At 41.1% G+C, this 18082-nt stretch overlaps 2 protein-coding genes across 2 annotated transcripts; one reads left to right on the forward strand and one right to left on the reverse strand.

Moving 5' to 3' along the window:
* The first annotated feature begins 1329 nt into the window (after nt 1–1329).
* Nucleotides 1330–1734, forward strand: LOC143635372 (uncharacterized). Its single transcript, XM_077103227.1, has one exon. The coding sequence runs from the start codon at nt 1330–1332 to the stop codon at nt 1732–1734; it is 405 nt and encodes a 134-aa protein (XP_076959342.1).
* Nucleotides 1735–10926: 9192 nt separating this feature from the next.
* LOC143635382 (uncharacterized) lies at nt 10927–11460 on the reverse strand. The gene has a single exon (XM_077103234.1). The coding sequence runs from the start codon at nt 11458–11460 to the stop codon at nt 10927–10929; it is 534 nt and encodes a 177-aa protein (XP_076959349.1).
* Between the last annotated feature and the right edge of the window lie 6622 nt (nt 11461–18082).

Below are 18082 nucleotides of genomic sequence, written 5' to 3' on the forward strand. Positions count from 1 at the left end.
GAAGATCAAATGTTGAGAGACATTGAAGAAACGTTTGGGACTTTGAGAAGTATTAACATGAAATTGAATCCAGCCAAGTGTTCCTTTGGGATGGAGGAAGGAAAATTCTTAGGAGTGATCGTTGCAGGCGCGGGTTTTAAGGCCAACCCGGATAAAGTCCAGGCAGTAGCCCGCATGCCTTATCCTTCTTCCCACAAATAGGTACAGACACTCAACGGAAGGTTGGTTGCACTGAATCGATTATTAGCAAATCATGCAGCCAAATCTTACCCGTTTGTTTCAACTTTGAGAAATTGCCTCAAAAAGGCACATTTCAAGTGGACCACGAAAGCTGAACAAGAGTTCCTGGAGGTCAAGAAGTGCTTAATGGAATTACCTACATTGACAGCATCGTATGCAGGAGAGCCTTTAACGTTGTACTTATCAGCGTCGGATATCGCCATTGGGGGCGTGCTAGTGACGGACAGAAAGGATGTCCAAACGCCAATTTATTATGTCAATAGGACGTTGACAGACCCGGAGACCAGATACTCAATGCTTGAAAAACTGGTTCTGGCGTTAGTCTATGCCGCCAGGCGGCTCCGCAGGTATTTCCAGGGCCATCCCATCAATGTGTTGACGGGATACATACTCAAAAATGTGTTGATTAAGCCGGAATTGTCTGGACGATTGGCGAAATGGGCCATCGAACTGGGTGAACATGCAATTGAGTATAAACCCAAACCAACAATCAAAGGTCAAGTACTGGTGTACTTCATCGCTGAAGTTCCGCAACACAAAGAAAAAGAATGCTTAGTTGAACGTCAACCTCAAATACCTTAAGAACAAGGGCAAGTTTGGTCATTGTTCACGGATGGAGCTTCCAGCAATGAGGGATCTGGCGCAGGCCTCAGGCTAATCAATCACGAAGGTCATGAGTTTACTTAGGCCATCAAGTTAGACTATAAAAGCATCAATAATGAGACGGAATATGAAGCCTTTCTGGCATCCCTACGAATAGCCAGGAAACCTGGGGTGTGGCACCTAGAAGCGCAGGTGGATTCTATGCTGATCGCGGGCCAAATTAATGGAACTTATGAAGCAAAAAACGATATAATGGCTTCATACAAGTCACAAGCAAAAGACTTGATTCTCCAATTCTCCTCTTGCAAAGTCATTCATATCAAGAGAAGTGAGAACAAATCGGTGGATGCCCTCTGCAAGTTAACTTCAACAAATTTTTAGCACTTCGCTAAGGACATTCTTGTTGAAGTTTTAGATCGCCCGTCCATCTCGCATAATCAAATTCTGATAATTCAGACTGGAATAGAGTCCTGGATGACTCCAATCATGGCTTATTTGTCAATAGGAGTTCTGCCGGAAGAGAAAATCGCAGCTCGGAAGTTAAGACACAAAGCCTTAAACTACCAGATGCAAGATGGAGTTTTATATAGGCGATCCTTCCTCGGTCCACTTCTGAGATGTGTGGATGCCGAGGATGCAAATTATTTAATCAGAGAAGTTCATGAGGGCACTTGTGGTCTTCACGCGGGCCCGAGAATGGTCGTTGAAAAACTTATAAATGTTGGGTACTATTGGCCTGGGATGCATATGGATGCTGTACAAGAAATCAGGAAATGTGATTCTTGTCAACGCCATGCTCCCAATACGTTGCATCCAAAGAACGAACTTGTACCGGTGATATCCGCTTGGCCGTTCCAAAAATGGGCTATTGACATCTGGGACCTTTCCTAAAAGCCCCGGGACATGTCAAATTTTTAATCGTAGCCATTGATTACTTCACCAAGTGGGTGGAAGCTAAACCAGTCACATCTATTACGACATCAAGTGTCAAAACATTTCACTAGGAATTCATAATTTGTCGATTTGGTTTTCCGCTAGAACTGGTGAGTGATAACGGGACTTAGTTCGCGGACAACGGGTTACAAGAGTGGCTGAAAGAGCTTCATGTTACCCAGATTTTCACATCTGTGGCTCATCCGCAAGCCAACGGTCTGGTCGAACGGACCAACCGAACAATCAAGGAAGGGAATTAAAGCAAGATTAGGTACTAAACGAACAGGCTGGGTCAACGAATTGCCTCATGTACTTTGGGCCTTTCGAACTCAGAAGAATTCCAGTAATTCTGAAACGCCTTTCAGTTTAACCTATGGAACAGAGGCCATGATCCCGGAGGAAATCGGGGTTCCTTCTGCACAAACTTTAATAGTCAATAATAACGACAAAGAGTTGCGGATGAACCTCAACCTTCTCGAAGAAAGGAGGGAGTTAGCACTGATCCAAGACCATAACTATATACGCCAACTGCAAAAATACTATGACTCGCAGGTTCAAAAGTGCACATTTGATGCGGGAGACTTCGTCTTCCGTAACAACGAAGCTTCTGGGCAAGAGCCTTCGGGCAAGTTGGCCCCAACTTGGGAAGGCCCTTATAAAATTAAAGAAGTATTATCTAAGGGTGCTTACAAGTTGGAAAAACTAGACGGGACTGAGATTCCCAGAACATGGAATGTGGCACAGTTGAAGAGGTACTACATTTGACAAGTCTTATTTTTTACTTTTTATTTTGGCCTGCGTGCCTAATAGACTAGTAGAAAGACATTTTAATGTCGTCATTGTAATTCAGTTTGACTTATGCCTTTTTTATGGAAAGCTTTATAAATCCTACATCTTAGTTCCGTGTAACATACATCTTCTAGTTCGCATACCAGATGGAATCCATATGTCCATACAACAAGAATGATGTAGTATTTTATTGACAAATAAGAAGGTCTACAAACACTTATATTATGAAAAATAAGACAAAGTGTACCGGATAAAACAAACTTCTTATATATGTTCAAATGGGATTACAAAAGATTTAAACGATGATTACAAGGAAGGCAGGTCTATGCAGTTTACAAAATTATAAAATTACGATGCTGCATCTTCATCTTCCGCGTCTTCTTGATCTTCTTCATCAGTTACAAGGTCAATCCCATCTTCTTTGTCCGTGAGCTCTACGATTTGATTTTCAACAGTGAACTTCAAATCATCAAGACCTCTGGCAGTTTCCTGGTCGTGTAAGGAGAATTCCTCAAGAGGTCTCTTTCCTTCCGTGAATAGAAGACCTTCTTGGAAACCCGCCGGGCGACCAGCCTGAGAAGACGCGATCAAGAGCGCGGCAAGACAATTTCCAAGTTCATCACCCTCCCGGATACGGGCAATAACCTGGTAAAACAAAGGTTATGAGCGACAGATGTAGATATAATTATTTTTCATGAAGGCTAGAAAGAAGTGAAAGTTACCTGGGGGACGCCTTCCGCCAATAACCATTTTTTGTTCGCCTTGGCTTGGACAAGTTCCAATTTGTGCTCAGCACATTCCAAGGCTTGCTCCCGATTCTTGGAGGCAAGAGTGGCAAGGCGTTCGTCCTTAGCGGACACTTCAGGCTTCAGAGCTTTTATAAGCTCGTCGCGTTCATCCAATTGCTGTTGGAGGGTAGTTTTGACCTCCTCAGCAAGGAAACAGTGTGCCTTCTCCCCATCCAATGCCGTTTTGGCATCTGCTAACCGCAGTTCAGCAGTTTCGGCAGCCAGGCAGTGATCTTTGGCTTCTTTCATAGCCTCTTGGGCTTCTTTTTCCGCTTGGGCTGCTTTGATCTCCAAATCCTCCCACGCGTCATTCATGCCTAACCAATCTCGACATAGTTCTTGACTTGTGGAGACAACATTAGCTAGGAAATAAGAGTAAGAGTTCAATTACTCTTGACGCGGACACCCACGCTGACGTTCCTTCTCCGCAGGAGGAAGACCTCCCTGCAGATACTCTTGGCACATATAATGAATCCTGACGTAAGGACCAACGCAGTGATGAAGACGCTTGCGGACCACCGGAAAAGGTGTTGGGACCCTCCTAATCTTTAAAACAAAAAAGTGCATGGAGAGGTGAAGAAATGACGGGCTCGTCAGAGTTACCGTCTTTCTTACCCTTGAGGGGAGAAGTGTCCGCAATAATCACCGGATCTTGAACAACCTTTGTGGAGATGGTGGTGGAGTTGATCCCCTCATATCTGAAAGATCCTTAGAAGAATCTTTTAGAACCTCTGCAAGACAATACTTCTCCATCAGGAACATGTCTTCTATAATTCAAATAAGTTCCAAACTTAAAAGATATTACAATTACCTGAGGAAATCTGTATTGGTGCAAGCTGTTGAAGGCGGTCTCCCAGCTTTGTTCTCTTATACTTCTTGGTAGCGGCAGGCTAGGTGGATTGCACCTTGCGTATCTCAGCCATTTTGGAGGCACCCGCTTCAACAGCCTGATGTTCATCTTCGACGATAACACCATCAGCAGCTCGATGTTCATCTTCGGAAGTGACATCGTCAGCTCGGTGTTCATCTTGACGATGACATCAGCATCTTTTTTATCCACTGCCTTAAGTGGATGTATTCTGATTCCGCTTGCGGGTAGACCTATTGTCGAAGGCAGGATATTTAAAGAGTCAGTAGCATCAATAGATAACCCTTCTTCACGGGGCGGTGACTCTTCACTACAAGAAAGGAGTACTATCACCCCGCTAGAATTAATAGCAGTAAGTGGACGAGGTTTTAGAACTCCCTCACCTTTGGCAACAAACTCCTCACCTTTAGCATACATCACCTCGGAAACCACGGGTTCCGGGCGGAGAGTGGTGGAGAATAGGAAATTGTTGCAGGTACGCTCAAGGATAGGTGCGTCCTTTGGATCAATAGGACGGCGCACCATAAGACCTTCCTCATGGTCCAGAAGCGTACTGAGGATGGAGCCTTCACCTGCATAAACAAAAATAGAACATTCAGAACTCAAGCGAAACCCTAGATAAGTAAAGGCAAACTTACTCTTGTTAGGATTCTCGTAGTACGGCTCCAAATCAGGAAACGGCCATAGACGGCTCATCTTTGAACTCACCAGTGCTCCCTCGTGTATTGCACGCATGGGGGTAAGCGTGCTGGTCAAAGTATTGAACCAGGGAAGGTTCACCTGTGTGGTGCATGGACCACCGAAAGTTCCGCATCCGACTTACGATAGGTCATCGCAAACGGAATAACATCTTCCCGGATCCAAAAGAATTTTGGTTTCCACTCATGGACGCTACGGTACCATTCGGTACCGATAACCCCCTTTCTGGTGCAACTGTACCACCAGCCGCGATAGGTCATTTTATAAAAGATCGCAGACATACCGATGAACGGATCCATATTGCGAGCTTGACAATAGAATTCGAAGTGACGAATTCTCAACATCCCAAAGAGATGGATCTGCGATAGGTGGACTCCGTACGTCGTCAAGATTGATTCAACAAACTTCGTTATAGGGAACCTAAAGTTCCCTGTGGTGAAATGGTCCGCGTAGACGGCCATCTTCTTGGCCGGAGGATTAGTGGAAATAGAGTCGTCCGCCGGGTATTCAGGCTCCCATTCCGATGCCAATCCGTAAACATTAACAATATCCTCATATTCCTTCTTCCTGAAGTTAAAAATGACTTCGTGGTTAGCAGGGGCACTCTTCTTATTTCCTGCCATCAGAAAAGAATAAACTGTGCACGAGTTCTCGGAAATATTAAGTCTGAAGATTAAAGAATTGCTTTAGAGCTTTCATATCTAAAGTTAGAGAGAAAAAGAAGAAGAATTGGAAAGAGATAAAAATGAATAGATGTTGGAAACGGCTTATTTATACACATCGCATTTAATGCGATGGATGGGAAGCCAGTGAAGATAGAAAAATACGGCCTAATCAAAGGCTGACACGTCAGGCGGGAAAAACGAAAAAGCACAAACGGACTGCAGAAATACGTCACATACATCTTATCAATTATCCTGCAATATTTCTCTTTCCGCTACGCCATTACTTTTCTCCCACTTGCAAAGTTCAAAAATATCCTAAAATATCGCAAGCATACAATAATACACAATTTACTAGATGACAAAAAACTTTCTTTTCATTCATATCAAACGACAATTACAAAACATGAAAAGAAATTACAAGTCCTGATCTTGTCTTAGGGTCTTGAGCGGATGAATCTTCCGGAGGTGTAGGCGGAGTATCCTCCGTATCTGCCTCCAACTATTCTTTTAATATATTCACGCCGTCACTTGCCGCTGCGAACTCATGAAGCATGTCTTCCAAGGGAAATGATAAGTTTTCATATTCATTGAGACGCATCTCATACTCTTGAGCAACATCAAGTCCATGCAGCGGGTGTTCTTCAAACAAACGACCGGCATGAGCATACGCCATCCCTTCATTAAAGCCTGTCACGCGGCCGGAATTGGAAGAGGCAGTGAGTAAGAAAGCAAGGCTATCTGTCAGCTCTGCCCCTTCCTTGATATGTTTAATGACCTGCGGAGGAAAAAGAGATTCATTAATGATTGGTAGTATAACAAATATTGGTAATAAGGGAAGAAAACGTACCGTGTTAAGACCTTGGCCCAACAGCCATCATCGCTCCCACTCTGCCCGTTCCTCCCGTTCCTGAAGTTCATGGAACCCGTCAGCTATCTTTTGTTTATCATTTAATTGTTCTGCTGCACGGGCTTTCGCTTCATCATGCGCTTGCAGAAGCGAGTCATAGGCGACCTTCATATCGGTTTCCCTCTTCTCATTTAGCTCCGCCCGCTCCTTCTGCACTTTTGACTCCGCTTCAAGCTCTTGGATAAGAGCACCTTGGCAGGTCACTTGGGCCGCTAAGGCCGAATTGGCATCACACGCCTAGGCAAGATCCTCTTTCTTTCGTTGGGCATCTTCCCGAGCAGATTGGAGGACGGCATTTTGCCTATTGCAAGAATCCCTCCATTCATGGGATGCAATAGCATGTTTATCTACCTTAGCCTTCAAAGAAATCTTAGGATCTGATAATTTCCACTTGGCAGTATTGGCTGCCAAGCGTTGTTCGCGAGCCTTCTTCTTCGCTTCTTCATTAGATAGAGTCAATTCTCCCCATCGTTCCCCCATCGATCACCACTCGCGCATAATTTCTTGCCCACAAGCCATTGTATTGGCTAAGGACGAGGAATATTCTATATAAATATCATGGCGAGAACAACCGCGCTGATAGACCCGCTTCGCAGGCGGGGCACATTGATTGACAAATGTCTCACAAGTACCTGGATCGGTGAAGTGAGATCCCTTCACGATATCCCAATTAGGGATAAACATGTGGTCATCTTCTCCCAGATCAGGCTCCCCATAATAATCAAAGTTTGATGCTTGGGGATACACCAGGGTAAAAGAAGACACATGGGGCGAGTATTGATGTGGTTCATCACGTGACGCCACCCCTTCAACGCCCGATGACGGACGTTGAGAATGTAAACTTCCTCCCCCACCCTTTAGAAAGGGTGAGGAAGAGGTCAGAAACTCCAGTGAAGTTTGGTGTGGAGACTTCTGTGTTTTAGATGATTTCGCATCCGCAACCGGCTCCTTCATTTTGGAACTAGAAGCATTCCCAGCCTCAAACAAACAGGCCAACAGATCTTCAGTTTCTGGTGGGGGAGTGGAACCTCTTGATTTTCCTCAAACGGAGGAGTTGGTGGCTTATCTTCTTTCTCTGGCGGGGGAGATGGCAGTTTTTCATCTTCAGGTGTTGGTGACGGTAGCTTATCTGATGAAATACCCCCACCAACAACCCTAGCTGGATCTACATAACAAAATCGCACATGAGTAATAATTAAAGCATAAAAGTTAAAAGAAAGGTGTTACTTCGACTTACCAGTCATCCCTTTCATGCGGTCAGCAAACCTGATCTTTTGCTTCTTAGATGATGTGTCCGATGTTTCTTCGTTGATGGTTCTCCCTCGGCATCCGCGTGACTTGCACCCGCATCACTTGCTTGAGAGGACCGAAGATTCCTCTTATGCTCCAATTCTGCCAGCAGATGTAAGACATATGAAATTTCAAAAGCATCATCAGAAACTTCTTCTTCTTGAGATCATGACTCATCACTCGAAGAAAGAATGACGATCACCCCATCAAAAGTAAGAGTTTTGAGCGGATGAGGGTTAAAGATGTACGCACCTGTTTGGAAGATAGCTTCCAAAGCTATTGGTTCAGCACACACCTTAATAGGGAAAAGAAATTGACTCTGTGTCCTCTCTAGGACAGGCGTTCCTTTCACGTCACGGATACGTTTTCCCGTGCAACACCTATTCTCAAAGAGGGCATTCAGCATAGGCCCTTCACCTGAAAAATTAATAACAAGAAGTCAGTCAAAACTTTTATACGAAACAAAAGGGAGAAAAGGGAATAAAACTTACGCTCATTCACGCCCATAAAGACAGGCTCCAAATCTGGATATGGCCACAGGAGGCTCATACCCGCCCATAGTAGGGCCTCCTCAGGCAGGGCCCGCATTGGAGTTGGTTCTGAAACTAATACGTGGAACCATTCCTGGCCCTCGTGAGGAGCCGTATCGACCTCCGGGAAGGCCTCAGTGGCCGGACGACGGACCATAACATCTGGAATGACGTCCTCTAAAATCCAGAAAAATTTGTTGCGCCAATCTTCAGAGCCTTCCTCGGGCACAATGTCGATAACCCTTTCAGATATCGGATTGCACTTTAACCACCCGCCACGTTTGGTCATCTGATAGAACACGGGGAATCGGTTGATTCGAGGCAACATTCCTTTTGCCTTACACATGAATTCGAAGTGTCGGATTCGTATAAGTGCAAAAAGATGTAACTGGGATAGATGGATCCCATAAGCGCTTAATACCTTCATGAGAAACTTGGTTATCGGAAACCGAAGATTCCTATAAGTAAAAAATTCGGCGTATACTGCCATCTTGCCGGAAGGGGGCACGCTTGCAACAGACCCAGCGTTAGGGAATTCTGGTCCCCATTCTGGTCAGATACCGTAAGTGTGAAGTAGCGTTTCATACTCAGAGATATCCCAGTTAATATCTACAGTATCGATGCTTGGTACCAAAGATCTTGTGTTATTAGCCATCGATCCAACAATAAATGGAAAACAGCGAGCAATCGTGAAGAGAATCGAAAGATCAAATAGAAGATTGAGAAAAAACAAAGAAGAATTAAGATGTCAAAGGCGATAAAACTTCAATAAAATGACAACTTCTCCTATTTATACACATCGCAGTTAATGCGATGGGATACGAACAGTGGAGAGAGAAAGTTTTCGTCCACCCAGCATACGCCACGTCACGCGTGAAATTCGAAAAAGAGAAATAGGTGCACAGTCAGGTACAGTGACAGCCGGCATAAACGTCTCGTCACCTGTTCACGCGCCTGCCAGTGGTCAACTTGTCTTTTTTCATGGTTATCCACACCACCAACAGAAGATATTTCTACCAAATTCCAAAATTTAAAAACCCCCAAATTATACCTTAAGTCCAATATTCCACCCGCATAAAAACTTCACACGGAAGAAACACTGGACTAGGGGGGACTTATAGAGTAGGGTACCAAAATGACCTAAATACCCTTAAGTATCACCGCGGGTCAGAGGGAAGCTTCTCATATGGCACCCGCGGAGCATATAGATCACTCGCATAACTTATTTAACAAGGAACAACGATGTGTCCTAGTGAACACACGGGAAGCATCCAGGCACCCTCAAAAGTCACCCGCAGGATAACATATCCACCCGTTGGGATTAACGGAAGGCAATGCCACAGGACAGCTGTGATTAACTAATTACCTTCTAGAAGAATAACCACGATTGTTACTTGAAGAATACGTGACCCGTCAACCAATGAATAAAGGACAGCTGGCCAGGTTGCTATAACCGTGCACATGGCCAGGGATAAACTCGCCCTATCATAGAGTAACACATGCCCAGGTTGTTATACCCATGCACATGGGGCGTATAGCTCAGCCTATCACATGAGAACACGTGTCCAGACGGTTACGAGAGATCTTCTAGAATGGGATAGCTGGCCCAATAATATTCCCATATCCTTCGGCTATAAATACTCTCTTCATCTGCATGAGGTATTCATTCACTCCTCACTATTTACTCTAAATACTTAAGTACTTTCTCTCCTTAAGAACGGTACTTATTCCCACGCCGGAGGGTGGTTACGGGAAGCCCGCCCACCCCACCTTGTCCTTCCTGTAACGATCTCATGGTGTCTGTTTTGCAAGTTTCTGTCATTGGACTTGGGGAGATTGTGCTCATATCATGTTGGTTGTTGTTGTATCCTACCCTGTGGACTCATTGGATCTAGGACCCGTCAAGGGGATTAGATCCGTGTTTCTTCAGTAACCTGATCTGGTTTTTGTTTCCAACACAAAGCAAGCCACACCCAATTCAACCTATTGTTTCCGTTGTTAATGGTCTGATGTGTATCTCACGGTAATTCAAATGGCCTAAGGATATTAAAGATTGAGATAGAAGAAACAGTGACTTGACTCAATTCATATGCATGCCATTCATTAAAGAAAGAACACTTTAAATAGGGAAACAACCTAACCTAGACTCAACTAACCCCACTAAAATAATGGACACAATAACCACCTAAAACGTGGGATAGGAATCATACTCCACTACCCCTTTATTCTCACACATGCTTAAAAAGAAAACAAACAATTAACTTAAAACAAATAACTTGTGAAACAAGACCAAATTAACCCTCATGCATGCAGACCCGACCCGGTACACATCATTCCACCCCGCTTGAATTCGCCTTGTCCACAAGGTGAAGGTCAGGTTCTTTTGAGCTTCGATAAGCATCATGAGTTGTGGTTTCAAACACTTGTGGCCCGGTTTATAAACTTCATCACAATAATAACATAAGCCCCTTGACTGCCGGTCACGGATTTCGGCACTGGTGAGACGTCGGGCCGGAGTCGTAGTAGCTGATCGGATAGCGGGAACCGGTCCTAGCAAACTAGCAGCTTTTGCTTCTTCGCCAAAATTAGAGACATGACCCAACTTCAGTTTCTCTTACACAAGACGTGCCATGGAAATGGCCGCGGATAAAGAATGTGGGGGCTTCACTTTCACCTCCAAGCGGATCTCGTCCTTGAGCCCACCTACGAAAAAACCAATTAAGAAAGGCTCCGGTAAGCCATCGACCCGGTGGGAGAGGCGTTCGAACTCCTCTTGGTAAGCCCCCACTGTGGTAGTTTGTCTGAGGCGAGAGAGGGCTTCACCCGGATCCTCGTAATCAGTCGATCCAAATCGAGCATGGACAGCCTTAGCATACTCGACCAAGGTCATTGGCCCACCGGACTTATCGATCCACCGATGCCATTGTAGGGCGATGCCTTCAAGGTGAAACAAAGAGAGGATGACTTTGTATTCATCTTCCACCTTTTGAAATGAGAAATACTGTTCGGCATGATACAACCAACTAGTGGGATCACCACCATTGAATCGCAGAAACGATAACTTCAGACAGGGTTTTAAGGAGCGTGGAACGGCTTTTCCACCCCCGGTTGAGGGACCGGACGAGACTAGTGCATGTTGTGCTTGCATGGTAGAGGTGAGGCTTTGGATTTCGGTTAAGATTTTCTCGAGCATGGCGTCATGTTGCGCGAGGCGCTCATGAGTTTGTTGTTGGAACTCATAATTAGAGAGCTTTTAGGTTTCCATTGGATCGTCCGCTCTGATACCACTGATGTGTATCTCACGTTAATTCAAATGGCCTAAGAATATTAAAGATTGAGATAGAAGAAATAGTGACTTGACTCAATTCATCTGCACGCCATTCATTAAAGAAAGAACCCTTTAAATAGGGAAACAACCTAACCTAGACTCAACTAACCCCACTAAAATAATGGAAACAATAACCACCTAAAACGTGGGATATGAAACATACTACACTACCCCTTTATTCTCACACATGCTTAAAAAGAAAACAAACAATTAACTTAAAACAAATAACTTGTGAAACAAGACCAAATTAACCCTCATGCATGCAGACCCGACCCGGTACACATCATTCCACCCCGCTTGAATTCGCCTTGTCCACAAGGTGAAGGTCAGGTTCTTTTGAGCTTCGACAAGCATCATGAGTTGTGGTTTCAAACACTTGTGGCCCGGTTTATAAACTTCATCACAATAATAACATAAGCCCCTTGACTGCCGGTCACGGATTTCGGCACTGGTGAGACGTCGGGCCGGAGTCGTAGTAGCTGATCGGATAGCGGGAACCGGTCCTAGCAAACTAGCAGCTTTTGCTTCTTCGCCAAAATTAGAGACATGACCCAACTTCAGTTTCTCTTACACAAGACGTGCCATGGAAATGGCCGCGGATAAAGAATGTGGGGGCTTCACTTTCACCTCCAAGCAGATCTCGTCCTTGAGCCCACCTACGAAAAAACCAATTAAGAAAGGCTCTGGTAAGCCATCGACCCGGTGGGAGAGGCGTTCGAACTCCTCTTGGTAAGCCCCCACTGTGGTAGTTTGTCTGAGGCGAGAGAGGGCTTCACCCGGATCCTCGTAATCAGTCGATCCAAATCGAGCATGGACAGCCTTAGCATACTCGACCCAGGTCATTGGCCCACCAGACTTTTCGATCCACCGATGCCATTGTAAGGCGATGCCTTCAAGGTGAAACAAAGAGAGGATGACTTTGTATTCATCTTCCACCTTTTGAAATGAGAAATACTGTTCGGCATGATACAACCAACTAGTGGGATCATCACCATTGAATCGCGGAAATGATAACTTCAGACAGGGTTTTAAGGAGCGTGGAACGGCTTTTCCACCCCCGGTTGAGGGACCGGACGAGACTAGTGCATGTTGTGCTTGCATGGTAGAGGTGAGGCTTTGGATTTCGGTTAAGATTTTCTCGAGCATGGCGTCATGTTGCGCGAGGCGCTCATGAGTTTGTTGTTGGAACTCATAATTAGAGAGCTTTCGGGTTTCCATTGGATCGTCCGCTCTGATACCACTGATGTGTATCTCACGTTAATTCAAATGGCCTAAGAATATTAAAGATTGAGATAGAAGAAATAGTGACTTGACTCAATTCATCTGCACGCCATTCATTAAAGAAAGAACCCTTTAAATAGGGAAACAACCTAACCTAGACTCAACTAACCCCACTAAAATAATGGAAACAATAACCACCTAAAACGTGGGATATGAAACATACTACACTACCTCTTTATTCTCACACATGCTTAAAAAGAAAACAAACAATTAACTTAAAACAAATAACTTGTGAAACAAGACCAAATTGACCCTCATGCATGTAGACCCGACCCAGTACACATCAAGGTCTTGCCAGAGAAAAGTCGTCGGGGATGGTGTGCAAGTCCACCGAAACGAAACTCCCAGTGGCTTGAGACAAGCTTTACCTAGAATTTGTCTACCGTCGTCCGGTCGCTCAATCCTCCGTTTTTAATAGTTGACGCTGTGAGTGGTCTTGCTATAGACAAAGTTGAACGATTGTGGAGTTGATATGAAAGTCGTCATAAACCGAGCTCCCGGTATCTTAAAGCTTGCTTGACCAGAATACGACTAGCTTCTGGCCGCTCGATCCTTCGTTTCTCAAACGCTGACGTGTTGGTGGTTTGTGAAGATCCTGCGATAAAGACAAAAGAATAGGGGAGAGAACTTACCTGGTTGCCGAAGGCTTTGTTACTGATACCGTCGGGGATGCGGGTTTGCTGGTTGACGTTGGAATTAGACGTACGAAGAGAGTTTTTAGAGAGAGAAAGTTCCTTTCTTATATCATAAAACCAACGAAGATTAAAATGTTTTTTTTAAGGAGGGTGTGCATGTTGATGTTTTTTTAAAGGTCAATTTTATTAAAAGGAAAAGAAAGATCATTTACAAGAAGAGCCCTAAATTATAAAGGAAAAACATAATAACATTGAACCGAGCCTACAAAAACAAACACATTACAGTGGAAAATTAGTAAGTTAAATATGCACTATTTCTCCCAAGGTAGCTCAACTTAAAGTTGCTCGTTTACTTTGATGTTTACTCATAAGAATAATATGATCTTAGCAGGGGAGTCTTGGAGGGTGTGCGAGCCGCACCATCGGCCGGGGCACATAAGTTTCGGGGGCATAAATTTTTTTAATCATATTACATATATATGTTTTTTTGTGTTAAAAATAATGTTATTTGCAATGGTTTATGAGATAATTACATGCTCCGAATAGTTTTTGCTTATAATAAATCGGTTGATAAAAGTTTTATCCATGTACATTAGTGAATAAAAAATTTTCGTTAAGGCCTACGGTCCTTTTTATTTTGGCTCGGCCGAGGTATTTAAATTCTCGAATACGGCCCTGGATCTTAGTGTCATTTATCACTTTGACCATGTGATGGTATATATATGTTCGCAAAACATGTTTAATACTACAAAATAACTTCAACATTATAATGACCCCTTGGAATTTACAATTTTGCAATGATAAGCTTTATGTTTAACAATGTTCATTTATTTCAAAACGTCTCTTTCTTACAAATTCGTTGTTTCTAACTTTTCTGTAAAATCTATATAATTTAAATAAACATCAGCTTTATTTAAATTTATCTTCAAATTTTGTTAACTACCAAATAGGGTTCTCGCTTATATAGCTTATTAGTTTGAGGCTCGTGTATTACATAGACAATTGATGATTAAACTTTAATCATTAAGTGAAATACAGTAAACAAAATGATCATATATTGTAAATACAATTACAATTTAAATTAAATTACATAAATTACATAACTAAGATTACACAAATATGCTACAAATAAGTAAAAACTTCCTTTTACATTACACTTGTGATTGTATTAGTAGGTATACATTGTTTATCAAAAATCAAAATATTTAGTCTATGTCTGCTTGTAACCCTAAATAAGGTAACATATAGGTCTGCTAATAACTCTTGATACAGCCACGTATAGTTGTCCGTGTGACAAAAAAGGTTTTCCAAGTACATCTCAACTCTAGATAAATGATAGCACATCCATGAAACTAATAAAAAAATATTCACACACATAAAATATCATACATCTTAATCAATTATAATATGATATCATTTGAGAACATCTGCTCATGTTTCTCCAAAAAAAACATGATTATCCCAAAAACCATATTACCTGAACTTTGATGATATAATCATGATATATTTATTGTCATTAATAAATATATGGTTAGTATGGCAAATACATACTAACCTTAAACCGTGTTCAAATAATAGTGATTATCTGAGTTAGCAGAATATTAAAAGATTTTAAAGTTGAATAAAGTAAATGTAGTAATTCTTATAAATAATAGTTGAAAGTAATGCTATCACTTTTACCCGTAACCTGAAACCCGACCCAAGAAAAACCGTACCCGAATCCAAACTATCCCTAGAATCTTTAGAATTTGAAATTGATTAATCATGATATATTTATTGTCATTAATATTATGTGTATGACAAATTTTTAATTGACTTTATATTTTACGATTAAAAATTGTATAATCAAGCAACATAAAAACCAAAAATTAAAATATAACAAAATGATTTCTTTCATTTCATATGAATGTATAAATGTATTGTCAGGAAAATGGCAAATACATACTAACCTTAAACCATGTTCAAATAATAGTGATTATTCTGAGTTAAAAGAATATTAAAAGATCTTAAAGTTGAATAAAGTAAATGTAGTAATTTGTATTTATAATAGTTGAAAATAGTGTTGTCACTTTTACCCGTAACCTGATACCCGACCCAAGAAACCGTACCCGAACCCAAACTATCCCCACCCGAGAAACTCAAACCCAAGAAAATACTAACCCGAACCTGAACCGAGGTAATTCGGGGTGGTTCAAATTTTAGGTTTTGGGTCAACCCGAATAAACTTATAGTTTTAAAATCATAAATACTTTTAGGTATTAAAGGCTAAACCATAGCCACTAACGTTATCATGATTTAGTCCAAATAGATTGTTCTCATTACACATATTATAAAATGACTTTTATTTACATCTAATAAAAATAAACTTTTATTCATATATTGAAATGACTTAAAAGATAAGGACCGTATATTAAAATTGGTTGAAAAAAGGTGAGAATGACTATGAGATTGACAAGTGGCAAAAATGATAGTTTTTTATTAAAATATATAGAATATAGATATAGATATAGGGGTTGAGTTTTCTACAAAGGGCAACAAAAATGAGAAGTGTGAGAAGACATAATTAATTGACATGTGTCACGTAGGACCAAAGGAAAAAATGTATAAAAGTAATATCACATTTTCTCTCTCCACATGTAAGTCACATGCTAATTCCCCCCACCATTTTTAAACTTCTATAACTTTTTCATATGATATTTTTTTAAGAAATAAAATTCACCATAATAACAAGCATTTTTTTATCTTTAATATGAGTATGATTTTGTTAGATAAAAATAAAAAATAATGTACGTCATTTTGTCTTTTTTGCTTGCCATTATGTCTTTCTGTTTGTCAATGTGATTTTTTCGCCGTTATGTTTTTCAACTGATCATTGTGTTTTTCTAAATACTGATAACACCGTTGTGTAATAATATATAAATATAATGAAAAATACCAACAAATTATCTAATACATAAAACACAATGATGAATACATATTACACAATAACGTGAAATGTAAAACACAATAATGTATGCATATAACACAATGGCCTGACATGTAAAACACAATGGTAAATACATATTACACAATGACTTGAAACATAAAACACAATGGAATCTATATATTACACAATGACTTGAACGTAATACATAATGAATATAATACTACTTTTCTCAACTTAAGTGAATGTTGAGCACAATGACTAATGATAAGTTGAAAGACAAATGTTTAGCATAAAGACACATGATGAACAAAAAGACACAATTATGTAATCTATGTTCTAATATTTATCTTAAATATGAGTACCAATTGAAAAACACAATGACCAAAATCCATAGAATAGTAACCAAATTTGAAAGTTGTTCCAATCAGGTCACTGATAAAAACTTTTTATTCCAATCAGGTCATTGAACTTTTATTTTTGTTCCAATCCTAGATATTTTACCTGGATAGCAGGTAATCTAGGTTTTTTTTTAAATTTTTCAATGTTTTTACATTCCATAATAACTTTTAAAGGTTACGAAAATTAGTAAAAATGTGAAATATAATTTTAAAATTTCAAAAATTTGCAAAAAAAAGTTGGGAAAGTTGCAATAAATTGCAAAAATTAAAAAAAAATGTTCAATTTTTTTTTTGTAAAATGGCAATAAATTACAATCCTTTTAGTTATATTGTTAAGGTGGTAAATGGGTTGGGTTGGGTCGAAACGGGTCATGGGTCGGAACGGGTTAGGGTTGAAACGGGTCACTTAAAAAAAGGGTTGTTTTGGTTCGGTTCGAAACGAGTTAGGGTCAACAGGTTCAGGTTAGAAAGGGTCAAGGTCGGAATTGGTCAAAACGGGTTTTGGGTCAGTCTTTTTTTTGACCAACGAATTTTCAACACGTTACAGCTCGTTTTAACAGCAAAAGCTCGTATAAGCGATTTTTTCAGTTCGTTTCAGCACCTAACAGGTCGTTTAAGCGATTTTTTCATTTTTCAGTACGATTTTCAGTTCGTTTCAGCACCTAATAGGTCGTTGAAACGAACTGAAAAATCGCTTAAACGAGCTGTTAGATGCTAAAATGAACTGAAAGAACGTTTAAACGAGTTGCTAGGTGCTGAAACGAACTAAAAGATCGCTTAAACGAGCTGTTAGGTGCTGAAACGAACTGAAAATCGCTTAAACGAGTTGTTAGGTGCTGAAACAAACTGAAAAATCACTTAAATGAGCTGTAAGGTGCTGAAACGAATTCAAAAACCGCTTAAATGAGCTGTTATGTGCTGAAACGAACTAAAGATTGCTTAAAAGAGCTGTTAGGTGCTGAATTGAACTGAAAGATCGCTTAAACGAGCTGTTAGATTTTGAAATTAACTGAAAGATCTCTTAAACGAGATGTTAGGTGCTTAAACAAACTGAAAGATCGCTTAAACGAGCTATTAGGTGCTAAAACGAACTGAAAAATCGCTTAAACGAGTTGTTAGGTGCTAAAACGAACTGAAAATCGCTTAAACGAGTTGTTAGGTGCTTAAACGAACTGGTAAAATCGCTTAAACGAGCTATTAGA

The sequence above is a fragment of the Bidens hawaiensis genome, unplaced genomic scaffold (assembly GCF_021521415.1).
Source record: "Bidens hawaiensis isolate Kalapana, Puna unplaced genomic scaffold, B.hawaiensis_p1.1 tig00000536_1, whole genome shotgun sequence".
Lineage (NCBI taxonomy): Eukaryota > Viridiplantae > Streptophyta > Magnoliopsida > Asterales > Asteraceae > Bidens > Bidens hawaiensis.